The following is a 12,433-nucleotide window of genomic DNA, read 5'->3' on the forward strand; positions in this document are numbered from 1 at the left end:
GGCTAGTATTGCAATCTCCTTTCCTTCCTTTATGTCTTGTAATCTTTAGAATATTTGTACTGCTTGTACATCGCAATCATGTGCTTTCTTTAGATCTCCTTTCAACGATAATACGCCCTTTGTTGTTGGCATCTTGAGTAGTAGGTATGGATAGTGTGGCACTGCCATGTATTTTGTTAAAGCTGGTCTCCCAAGTATTGCGTGGTAGCATGATTCAAAGTCTACAACTTCGAATTTGATGAATTCTGTCCGGTATTTGTCTGATGTGCCAAAGGTGACTGGTAGGGTTATCTGTCCGAGTGGCATAGCTGCTCTGCCGAGTACTATTCCATAGAATGGTGTGCTTGTTGGTGTCATTAGTCCTTCACAATCCAGATTCATCCTTCTGAGAGTATCTGCAAAAATTATGTTGAGCCCAGCTCCTCCGTCGATGAGTACTTTAGTTACTGCCACTCCTGCGATAGTTGGACCCAGTACCAGCGGGTAGCATCCTGCGTTTGCTGCACTGGTTCATTGGTCTTCTCTTGTGAAGTGGATGGGGTACTCTGACCAATCTAGATACCTTGGGGTGGCTGGCTCAGTTGCCATGATGGCTCTGTGAGCTAGTTTTTCTTGCATTTTGCTTTGTGTGTTAGGAACACCTGAAAATATAACTACTAATTGGCGTTTGGATTCTTGATAATCTCTTTCAGCTTTCTTTTCCTCCTTCTTGGATTCTTCTTGCTTTTGCTCTGAGTTGTTTTGATTCCTGTTTTCTCTCTTCATGAATTACCGCTGAAAAGTGCTGCATTCAACTAACTTGTGTCTAGTTCCTGGGTGTATGTGACATGGCATGTTCTCTATGTTTTCTAGTACTCTTCCTCGGTAGTTGTTGCTCCGATAGTTGCTATTACTGTTGTACCCGCTGTTGTTATTGTTGTTGTTATTGTTGTAGTTGCCATTGTAATTGCCACCATTATTGTTGTCATTGTATCTTCTCTTGTTGTCTGTGGTTGCCACCATGTTGTCCTGCCTTGGCCTTTTGTCTTGCTGTCTATAATCAGGTCTCCTATTTTCTGGGTTGTCCCTAGCAAACCGATGTCGGGTTCTTTCTTCTGATGAAATCAGCTTTTCAACAACCCTCTTGAAATCTTCATTTGTTCTTGGGTTCTCATTGAAATAGTCTTTGTATTGTCAGTTTGCTAAGATTCCTTCCGCAAAGGCTTCTATCACTTCTCTGTCGGTAATGTCATGGACTTGAGCCCTGAATTCTTCGAATCTTCTATAGTATTCCCTTAGACTTTCTCTTCTCCTTTGCCTTACTCCTTTCAACTCGGCTGCGGTCATTGGATGGGTAATAATGCCTACAAAGTTGTTGCAAAAAGCTTCTTGCAAGTCTTCCCAATATCTGATTGATCTTGGCCTCAATTTGTCAAACCATTGTAGTGGCATTGCTTCGAGGGCCATTGGAAAAAATAGAGCCTTGATGTCGTCATCTCCTCCGGCTAACTCAATAGATTGGGAATAAACTCTTAGCCATTGTCTTAGTTCTACTTTGCCTACGAAACAAGGGAATCTGTCATATGGTTTCATTCTTTCGTAGTCTGGCGATCTTGCCCTTCTGTAATAAGACCTGTCTTCTTTAAACTCGGACTCTCCGTAGTCATCTTCTTTGTCAAATCTTCTTGATATTTCTTGGTAGTGTTGGCTTAATTCTGGTTTGCCTCTTTCCTGTTGCTTTAAGTGATGTTCCTGCCTTCCATTAACATCAGCACTCTCTACTGGTCCTAGCCTTTGAAAACTTGATTTTTTGGGTGGTTGCTCTCCTTGTGGCTCCTGTGGAACTTCTTTGCCGGGTTGTTTTTCTGATCCTCTGACTTCTTTTTTCTGATCTTCCTTTGTTTTTCCGTTATTCGTGAGGGTGTGCAACTCCTTTGTTAATTCTTCAATTCTTTCCCTTTTTGTACTTTTTGCGGCTTCTCTTTCCACCTTCTTTTTGTTGTATTCCGTTAGTTCCGCCTTGTACTTATTCTAGATTTGCTTCCTTTGTTTAGCCCTGTTCCTTCTTCCAGCCTTCAATTTATTCTTCTTTAGTCTTGCTAGCCTTTGCTCATCATTTTCGTTGCTGTCGCTTTTCTCATCCGGCGAGATGTTGCCTTCTGATTTGTCTGAAGATTTTATATCTGGTATCTGTGGTGGTTTCAAAGGTTGTTCTAACTGCTCCACCATGTATACAATGTACTTCTTCTGAGCTCTTCTTGTATGGTACTTCATCCTTCGTTTGGTTGAGCTGTCGGTAGTTTTTGAGCTGGATCCGAGTTCTTTTCTCTCTTGATACGGTAGTTCTTCAATGTACGTGCTAGTCTGGGCTTTGCTTGAGGTGAAAGAACCCAGCCAATGCACCACACAGTCTTGTGGGGTAACTGTCATGATCATCCCTTCTTGTGCTCCCTCCAGAAGTATTTTTCTTGCTGAGTTCATCTTGTCTTGGGTAAAGTGTTGGTAGATTGATGCCGTGTTGTATAGTCCGTACGTTCCCGAGTTCTTTTTGGAGTCGTACGAGTTGTATTCCTTCACGATTGTTGTTGCGTCTCCGAGTCCAATTAGGCTTGGCTCTTTCGCTGTGAAGATTGTCTTGGAGTCGGGTTGTATCTCTTTCTCAGAGTCGGTTTCGTATCCGCTTTCTTCTCCATTTTGAATTGGATCCGAAGTTGAAAGTTTCGTCATCTTCTCGGTGAGTTCATATTCAACTTTGTCGTCGTGTTCTTTTTCTTCTCGGAGACGGGTACGTAGCTTGCCGTTGTCGTCAGCCTCGCAGATCTAGGATCCGAAGACGAAGGTTGTTCCCGCCGAAAAAGTCATCTTGAGGTTGAGGTCCGCCGAGCTCTCGAGAAAAAAAAATTCGTCGAAAGCCCCTACCTGGCACGCCAGTTGTCGATGTTTTACCACCGATAGCCTACCACGGGGGTATCCGGGACAGTTGTTTGGGCTTCGGTGAATAGTGAAACTCGACGGTTACTCAAAGAGACTCACGATTTATACTGGTTCAGGCCCTCGACTTGGTCGAGTAATAACCTTACGTCCAGTTCGGCGTTAGCCTGTTTGCGTCGTATTGCTTTGAGTATTGGGTGTGTTCCGTCTTTTTTTACAAGGGATATCCCCACCAGCCCTTTATAGTCTAGGTGCTGAGAGGAGTTGTTTGTGTTCTACTCGGATACAAGGTCAGAGTCCTAAGCTATGCTTCGGGCGCCTTTCCTTGTATAGTCCGAATTGGAGTTTTGGTCTTGCACGTTGCTTTGCTCCGTGCTCTTCTTGACGATTGGGCTGTGGACCTTGTTACCAAGGCCCACTTCCCTATGGTATGGTCTATGGGGGACCCGTAGGGTTCCCCATCGACAGGGGTCCTGCTAAGGTACTCCCATTACCCCATAGGAGGTAAGGTCTCAGATAAATCTTAGCCCTTGACTTTAGAAGTGCATGCAATGATTAAGTACTCCCTTCATCCCAAAATAAGTGCATATCTCGGTTACCGAGGAATCAAACTCATTTAAGTTTAACCAAATATATACACAAAAATACTAATACTCACCATGTGTAGTAAACATCATTATATATACCGTATAACATACTTTCATAAAAACTTATTTAAAGATATAAATATTGATACTATTTTCTGTATAACTAAAGAGTTTGACTCCTCGAAAAGCGTTATGTGCGTTTATTTTGGGATGGAGGGAATAATTATTAGTTAATTAAAACGTTTAGAAAAAGAAAACCGAAAAGGCAATAAACTTGTAAATGTATACAAGATATCTACTATTCAAGAATGGCTTGTTTCTTGCCATATATAGGTGCACGTGTACAACATGCAACAACGGCATATACGGGTGCATGCAACAGCGGCATACTATACTGGTGTAGTATGTAGTAATAGGCTTCTCGCACTCTTTAAGAAAAATTGCTAGGAGCTTAATTGTATAGCGCGCCGACTCGATCTAACCGTTCGAAGGCAGAGCACACAGCCACACGCACAACCACCAGCATTTTTCCTTTCCTTCGCTACGATGGTTGTGTTTGGTTCCCTGGCTATCTCCTCGCCAGGTTTGCATACTATACCGGTGTAGTATGTAGTAATAGGCTTCTCACACTCTTTAAGAAAAATTGCTAGGAGCTTAACTGTATAGCGCGCCGACTTGATCTAACCGTTCGAAGGCAGAGCACACAGCTACACACACAACCACCAGCATTTTTTCTTTCCTTCGCTACGATGGTTGTGTTTGGTTCCCTGGCTATCTCCTAGTCAGGTTTGCTGGAGCCAACTTAAGCCTGTTTGGTTGGCTGAACAGGTCTTCTAGCAGGCTAAGGTTTGATGGGAGCAGGCTAAGATTACCTAGGCTAGGACCAAGCTAGAAGTTAGTCAGAAAGCAAACACAACCGATGTCTCTGGGTGGGAAGGGACTTCGTGTTTGGTTCACAGACAGGTGGGATAGAACCGCCCCCAGCAAAGAATATTCTTCAAGATTCAAGGACTCAACTATCCCTCCGAAACTAAGATACGTGCTCATCCCTTGGCGACGTTGTTGTCTCAAGTCTACTGTCTTCATCTTCTATGACACCGAGCTTGGCCATGGCGCGCCTGGTCGGCCTCGGCCTGGCGCAAGCGCGGCCCCTGCCCAGTGCGTGGAGCGGAGCGAGTGGCCCCTGACAAATATCCTAGTTGCTTGGCTAATAAGCCATGGCTAAAGATACTGTGGGTTGATTTATCATGAGAGAAAAATATTGTTCATTAGCGGCAACCCCCGGCAAGCGGTGTGGATCCGGCAGCCTCGGCCCTGCGCGTGAGGCCTTGGTCGCGAGCGGCGTGGGTGCGGGTGGCATACTAGGCGGTGTGGGCGTGGCCGGGACAGCAGACTTGGTGACGAAGATTGCTGACTCGGGGAAGAAGGGATAAGAGAGAGGTTGACACGTGGATCCCACTAAACAGATGTGTAGCATTGATGTATCCTCTTTATCTCCATCCCCCCAACCAAAAAAAAAGACAGGGAGAACCAAAAAAAAAAGACAGGGATGACTCCGTCTCTCGACCAAACATCGAACTAGGACCATTCCAGCCCAGAAAATGGGGGCATCCCCTTTATTATCCTAAAACAAAACACAACCTCATTTATAACGTGTTGTGCCTCAAATGAGGCTATGGCCATCCCTCGGCCGTGGGATTTAAACGAATCCACCATATATGGGCGATTCAGAAGATTTGCGTGCGCATCTGCCGCCTATCCGACGCAAGGCAGCAGGAGGGGACGAGCCAACGAGGCTGCCCCGTCCGCGGGGGCAACCGTCAACGAAATGTCTTTTTTTCTTTTCTTTTGACAACAATCACTGAAATATCTTTATATCCTTCCCGCGCCGATTGAGGGCTCCTTCGTCTTAGATAGTATGACGCCAGGATTCATTCCGGCTGATGGAATTTATTGCCACCTAAAAAATAACTAATAGTATGTCTGTGCGCCCCACGTCTCCGCCCTACAGAAAAAAACGACGCCAAAAAAATCTGATAAAAAAAGCAATGCCAAAAAAAAAAAAACTGACGAAAAAAAACCATAAAAAAACACCGTCCCAAATCTGATCCCTGCCTCCGCCCCACCCCCGACTTATTATTACGGCAAAAAAAAGTGACACAAAAAAAAGCAATGCCAAAAAAAATTCTGATCCAAAATAAAAATATATACGAAAAACCCATAAAAAAACACCGTCCTAAATCTGATCCTGCGTCCGCCCTGCCCCAACCTTATTATTATGGCAAAAAAGACGCCAAAAAAATCAGATCCAAAATAAAAACATATACGGCCAAAAAAGACGATGCCAAAAAATCTGATCCAAAATAAAACAACACCAAAAAAAATCTGATCCGAAATAAAAATGGACCCGAGTAATTTTTAGCCTACCATCACTCGATTTTCCCCCTCGATATTTTCTATGAATTGCAGATGAAAAGATCTACATATTGATTCAAAATTAGACATACATACAAATTTTAAAAAACAAATGAACAAAACAAAGGATTTTCAAATACTTATATACTTACACCAATTCTATCTAGAAATTACACCAAAATAATCACTATAACTTTAATATAAACTAGCAAATATGCATGTGCGACACGCACATGTTTCTAAAAACTAAAAACTATTTCAAATGCAATGCAAATGTTAATTGAATTGTCGATATATAATAAAGGTAGATGCCATGTGCTTGATCGATTTGATCGGGTCATGTAAAAAAGGTTCAAATCGTTTGTTCGTTAGGATGCCTTAGCTGCATATATCAATGCACTTTGCCTTTTCAAACAGCTCATGTTATCCCTATCTTACCCTAATTCCATACTTTTGTCGATCCATCCTCGTATGGGTGGAGAAACCCCATCCTTATATGGGTGGAGAACCTGTCGTAGTCTCAATTGTAGTACCGGAGGCTCTAGGAAGGTCGGAGAAGAGAACACTCATCTTGGAGTGTGCTTACTACTTATATGTTTTCAACAGTTATCCTTTCCATTAGTTACTCAGTGTTTACTGTAGGGAATGTACAAACATTGTGAGGAATTTTGACTTTATTAATAATGTAATACGATTGTGCCTAAATGAACAGATATAAAATAACGTGATATAAATAAACAAGCATCTATAGATGCAAAATAATTATGACTTAAATAATGTAGTATTAATTTATTTAGCAGATCCATCTAAACATAACTTTATGTTTTTGTCTTTTTGGCCCCATAAACAACGTAACTTTATTTTTTTTCCTTTTTGTCCACATAAAGTACAGGATAAAGCACATTTACACTATCGTTTTTTTTCCATCATTTCTTACAAACATGTTTAGATTTTTGTTTTTCACCTTTTTTGTCATCCATTATTCGTCGCGGGTGCCCTAAGACACCTGTGCTCGCTTTCACTGGCAGCGCCCTTTCGTATTTCATGCTTTGCTTTCCCCTTTTTCTATCATGTTTACCGGTATGCAAGTGATTTGATCTAAACGGATCGTTTATTAAGACAGTATGATGCCAGGATTCATTCCAGCTCATGGAATCTTATACAAATATAAACTAACGATCCGGTCAGAACTATTCCTGGAGGTCAATCCCCAGGAAGCGAACGGGTCCTAAACCAGAACATGATATAGACCCGGTCGGAACTATTCCTGGAGGTCAATCCCCAGGAAGCGAACGGACTATTCCTGGAGGTCAATCCGGAAGCGAACGGGGCCTAAACTAGAACATGATAATCGGTATATGTGCCTCGGAGTGACCTGAGTCCGATTCACGTGAGCTTCTGCTCTCCGATGCACTGTATGCGCCACAAGTACCCCAGTCGGCGTAAACGCCTGAATGAAGAAATCCTAGTGCCTGCCAACCAAAACGAAAGCTACTCCTACTTGTACATTTCGAACTGCCTGCTCCTGAGCATCCCCACGACCGGTACACATCTTCTGTCTTCATATATATATATAACTGGCATGTCAACCCAAAAAAAACAAACGAAATGATTAGGAAGAACGACACAGCATCAGGTTTTGCTGAGGGCGCTACATAGGCAGACTACACATGGAAATTGGGGCACAGCTTATTATCAATCAAAAATAAAAAAATAAAACTGCAGGGCAAAACAGCAAAAACGGGAATCCTCAGCTTTGACTCCAGATTCCCAGCGCCTGCGTTCAGACAGGCATGGTGCAAAAGCAATTTCTGAAATCACGCCATTCAAACAGCTCAAAACCACTATGCTGTCAGTCATCGATGCCGGAAAACATTCTGTTCCAACCTGCCTCAATTTCCTTATTAACCAACTTATTAGGTAGCGCCTAAAACCAACCAATCTAGTACATCCAGTCCAGGGTGTCATAAAGAGTTATCTGGTCCAGGGCCCTCGGAATGGCCTGTTTGTAAAGTCAGACGGCATTCCAGGATTTTGTTGTATGAAGTTTGTCCAATGTGAGCTATCCAGAGACCCTACAGGTGCTACCTGACTGCTTGTGCCACTGGCCATATTCTGGGTGAAGCCATACATATCCGGAAAAGTAGGGTTTGTGTCTTGACTCCTGGAAAGAAAATTCTTAGGTGGACCAAATTGATTCCTTGGCTCAATGAGTTGGCTGTGGCTTGACTCACCATGTCCCATGTGTACTGATGGCTGCTTGTACTGGGATATGGCGCTGAACAGAGTTCCATCGGTGCTGCTTCCACTAGGTAAGGCCTGGGGTAAGCAGTTACCCAACTGCAACCCCAACAGATTATCATTATTATTATGTGACTGGCTGCCCTGGGGGAACCAGTTATACCTATGATCCGTCCAATCAAAAGCAGCATAAGAATGTTGTTCAGAGATTGGAAGGTTTACTTTAGTTGGAAAACTCACATCCGTGTAGTAATCCTCGTGAAGTTGTGCATAGAGGCCATTGTCACTCTGATCGATTAACTGATGCTGCTCCTGCAACAACCTGGGAAATGGAGCAGATTGAGCCAAACGTTTATTCACCAAACAATGCAAACCAGTTGACTGTTTCATGCTATTTGCATGCCGAAAGGGATAGGAGACTGCTCCAATGTCCTTTGCTGTCCCGAGCTGACCATTGCTCTGCAGATTTGAGAAAGGTTCAATAACTGATGCTGGATTGTCCACTGGAAAAGCAGATGTGGCAAGTTGAGGTTGCTGCTGACTTAAAATAACATTATTCAAGTAAACTGAAGAATTATGTTGTCCTGAAGAGAGATAAGGCTGTTTAATCTGCACGTCACCTGAGCCATTATACGTTATATTCTCTAGAGGGCGATAATGGGACTGAAGAGGGCCTGCCAACTGCCATCTGACTTTCTCAACTTTTGCTGCTTGGTCATTTAGATCCAGAAAGTCTTGCACATGCATTTGTTCTGCAGAGGATTTAGGTAGTTGTGAAGAACTGCACGATGGTATCATAACGTTCTCAGTCTCATCTTGGTCAATTACAGTGGTCATCTTTGGATGACTCATTTCTGAAGAAATATTTTGACTATGGTGACAATTGTGGTTCACAACAGCATGGCCGATGCTTTCCAGGTCCTGATCTTGCTCATAAGCATGAACTGATGGACCTTTGTAAGAAACTCCATCAAGATCTTCTAGTTGCATATTTTTGCAGTCAGGATTGTCAACAAGCAGTCCATCTTTACACAATTTGATGTCCATGAGAACTTCACTCTGCTTATCAGGGTTGTTGGCACAGCAGTAAATGCCTTTATCTACGCAGCTGACACCATTACGATTTTGATCTGGCACATCAGAGTTTTGCTCACTCTGACTAGTTATGTCTATACCCCTGACAACCATGAGATCATGATCTTCCACATTCATACAGTGAATATGGTAAACAGACTGCTCATCATCCTGATCTTGAAGAGTGCTCTGATCATGCCCACCTTGCAATAAACTTTGAGGTGAGCATTCTACCTGGTCATTTTGAAAAACTGGGGTACCGTCATTTTCACTAGCACCAGGTTGTCCTAGCCCTTTCATTTTGTCTGTTAACTGGTCTGCCTTCTCATCATAAACAAACATAAATAATCCATAATCATCTATTGGGTATTAAAAACAAATTAAGATTGTTCTGTTATAAGAATTTATTTTTATTATGAAAATTACAACAAAGTATAATTTTTTATAAGAATGTGACAATATAATTAGCTTATACAAATAAGATAACACTTCAGGGTAATTCACCATTCATAATGAAATACTGCCTACAGCTTTCATACTAGATGCCGCTATTACAAATTCAGTATCTTTATAGTCATGGTATTCTCATCTATAGTGGTAAATGCTATGATACACTGTAAAAAGGCAAGATACATAACAGAAGTAAGCATAAACTGGTATCATCCACTGTATTTTTTATACATTCAAGTAAATGACTTCCCACAGGACAAAAATAAAAGACTTAAGAAAAAGAATTGAAGGACAAGTCACAGCGAACCTTTCTCAAGACAGATACATTCTTCTGTTCAAGCTCAAGGCCTAATAACTTTCTTGATTTCTCCATCAGCACCTTCCTTTCCCTAAGAACCTCAAAGGAAGCAGGTAAATCATTGCAAGACATTTTCAACCTGTCATGTAAATAGTTCCTCATAAGAAAAATGATCTACAAAAGACATACATACTCAAGTAAGAATTACTGACCAATGCTCGTGCAGTCTCCTCTGTTCATCCTCTAATAAAGCTCCATATGGTTTTACATGGGATTTATCAAGGCCACCAATTACACGTGAAACATGCTTGGTCTGAATACCATCCCCAGATTGCTTCAGTCTCTTTATATGGTTGAGCTGTGTTCTACTAACCTGAAAAGGTTACAAAAGCAAAGGTAACACAGCATATTCAGTAAAATGCATCACAATCATTGTATAGACTCTGAAATAGGTGTTGCTATTCGGCATCCTAATGGAGTATTTTGCGATTTATTTTAATATAAGCTTTGTCAATATTGGTGGTGAAAGCTTAATTTTATTTAAGAACCTGAAAAGTCAAAAGTATCACGTAATTTGGACAAAGGTGATGACACCAAAGTAATAGTCAGGCATAAAAAGCTGCCATGAACAGTCAAGTCACTGCTGATAAATCAGTTTCGCAGATTAGAGTGACATAATAAAAAATGATGCAGACTGATTTACGAAATTCTGACTCAGTTCTACATCATTCGCACAGCCCTTCACATTGTTGTTCATAAAACAATTACGAAAGGTAACAGCTAAGTAAGAAAGTGACAAGTTGGAAAAAAAGAATAGGATCTATGGAAAAGAACAGAATCTATAAGTGAGACAATGGACTAATGGAGTGCACACTCCATCAGCTGAGCACATTGTGAGACATGGACTGACTACAAGCAGCGTATGAAGCTGGAAACATGGACTGAATACAAAATTTCTCTCTTCTTCCAGTTCAGCATACCACATTTCAAAAATAAAAGCAAAAATAATTTAAAACTGTGCGGACAAGGAGAGCAAATACACAGAGAGAGGACCTAATTTGTACCTGCTAGTTGGCAGCCACTAAATTGCAGTAATAAATGCATGTCTAGATGACTTTTTCTTAAAGAAGCTCGGTGACCAAAGCGGAGCAAAAGTAAGTCATTGTTGTTGCCCTTCATATGAGATAACTATCTTACCTTGATGTATGACATAAACTTTGAAACATCAATTCTTTGTGCAACCTTCATGGGCATTCCACTCTTAGTAGCTTTCAGCTGCATAACTCCTTGCATCTGATTACCAGGGTTATCCCTGAAAAAGCATAACAAACAACGGTTTATCAATTACTAAGTTTTGTAGAAATTCATTGTTCTTGTCTTGAATTGAGCTTGCTCTTCAGAATGCAGTATAGAAGCATAGTGTTAAAAGGTTTGCAGTTTTGCACCACTAGCAACGCTGGGTTTGCACTAGATATTCTCCTTGAAGTTGAAAAGAAAATACAACCATAAAGTATTAATAGACCTCTAAGATCAGATATTACATGAAAAAATTAAGTGTTTTAGTGCTTCCAGAGAAATCAGTTGAAATTGCCCATATGAACTGCCAGAAAACTGAAACAATTTAACACTTGAACACTATACACCCACGACTCCAAGGTGACCCTACTTGCCATGTGCCAACCAACACAAACTTTTCCAAACAGATTTCTTAACAAATGCATATTCCAACTCAATAGACCTTATTCCAACTCGATAGACCAACCATCTGGAACTCTTGGAGACAAACGGGCAAAAGATAAAATGTTGATCTTGCATACAGGTCATAGGAAATACTGTGGTATTCTAACCAACAAGGGCACATCAAATAAAAATTAAACAGTAATAATTCTCGTTAATTGCACGAGCATTAGTATTGCAAGGATAGGGTTCAGAAAGGTTTAAGAGTTTTAGACTACAGTCAGAGCCAGCTTGGGGTCAGCATATGCACCAGCAGATTTGAAATGTGAATGAATTGGACAAAATGAAGCAAATTATGTAACTAATTGAACCCTATATGAAGGAAAACCAGAGCAGAGCAAGTAATAGATCACTAAATCACCCAGGAGTCAAGAAAGAAATAATTTAAGCAAGCCCAACCTGAACAAATTCTCTGTATCACCACAACTTAGCCATCTCTTCCTCCAATTCTTCAAGGTTTCAACCATGCTGCACAGTCACTTTAAAATTAATATCAAGGGATCAGATGGCAAACTTATAATAAACTTGCTCTGGTTTGGGCATACTTGGAATGGTAGTTAAGCAAGTTAACATGATATGCCTTCTCATCCTTTTTTATGTGCTTCTCCTTGTTAAGTAGTGCATCAGGATGAATATCACCATAGCAAAGAGAAGATGACCTACAGTTCAAAATTTAATCAATGATCTAAACTATTCCTGGAGGTCAATCCGGGAGCGAACG

General features: G+C 41.3%; 1 protein-coding gene across 2 annotated transcripts; it reads right to left on the reverse strand.

Moving 5' to 3' along the window:
- Nucleotides 1–7,495: 7,495 nt before the first annotated feature.
- LOC136541732 (uncharacterized) lies at nt 7,496–12,393 on the reverse strand. Of its 2 annotated transcripts, XM_066533786.1 has the most exons (7): nt 12,258–12,393; nt 12,112–12,180; nt 11,173–11,287; nt 10,188–10,348; nt 9,985–10,114; nt 8,394–9,548; nt 8,180–8,316 (listed from the first exon to the last, which is right to left on the reverse strand). In XM_066533786.1, the coding sequence occupies exons 2-7, from the start codon at nt 12,177–12,179 to the stop codon at nt 8,311–8,313; spliced, it is 1,635 nt and encodes a 544-aa protein (XP_066389883.1). In that variant the 5' UTR covers nt 12,180; nt 12,258–12,393; the 3' UTR covers nt 8,180–8,310. The 2 variants fall into 2 exon arrangements, with proteins under 2 accessions (XP_066389882.1, XP_066389883.1); XM_066533785.1 differs by having other exon boundaries at nt 7,496–9,548.
- Between the last annotated feature and the right edge of the window lie 40 nt (nt 12,394–12,433).

This window comes from Miscanthus floridulus, chromosome 3, assembly GCF_019320115.1.
Source record: "Miscanthus floridulus cultivar M001 chromosome 3, ASM1932011v1, whole genome shotgun sequence".
In the NCBI taxonomy this organism is placed as follows: Eukaryota; Viridiplantae; Streptophyta; class Magnoliopsida; order Poales; family Poaceae; genus Miscanthus; species Miscanthus floridulus.

What these genes read in the sequence shown, in the direction of transcription:
- LOC136541732 (XM_066533785.1), bottom strand. Translation starts at nt 12,179, where the DNA reads ATGGTTGAAACCTTGAAGAATTGGAGGAAGAGATGGCTAAGTTGTGGT. An exon ending in GATACAGAGAATTTGTTCAG is followed by an intron (nt 11,288 to 12,111) that starts GTTGGGCTTGCT and finishes ATGCTTTTTCAG; the next exon opens with GGATAACCCTGGTAATCAGA. An exon ending in AGGAGACTGCACGAGCATTG is followed by an intron (nt 10,115 to 10,187) that starts GTCAGTAATTCT and finishes TTTACATGACAG; the next exon opens with GTTGAAAATGTCTTGCAATG.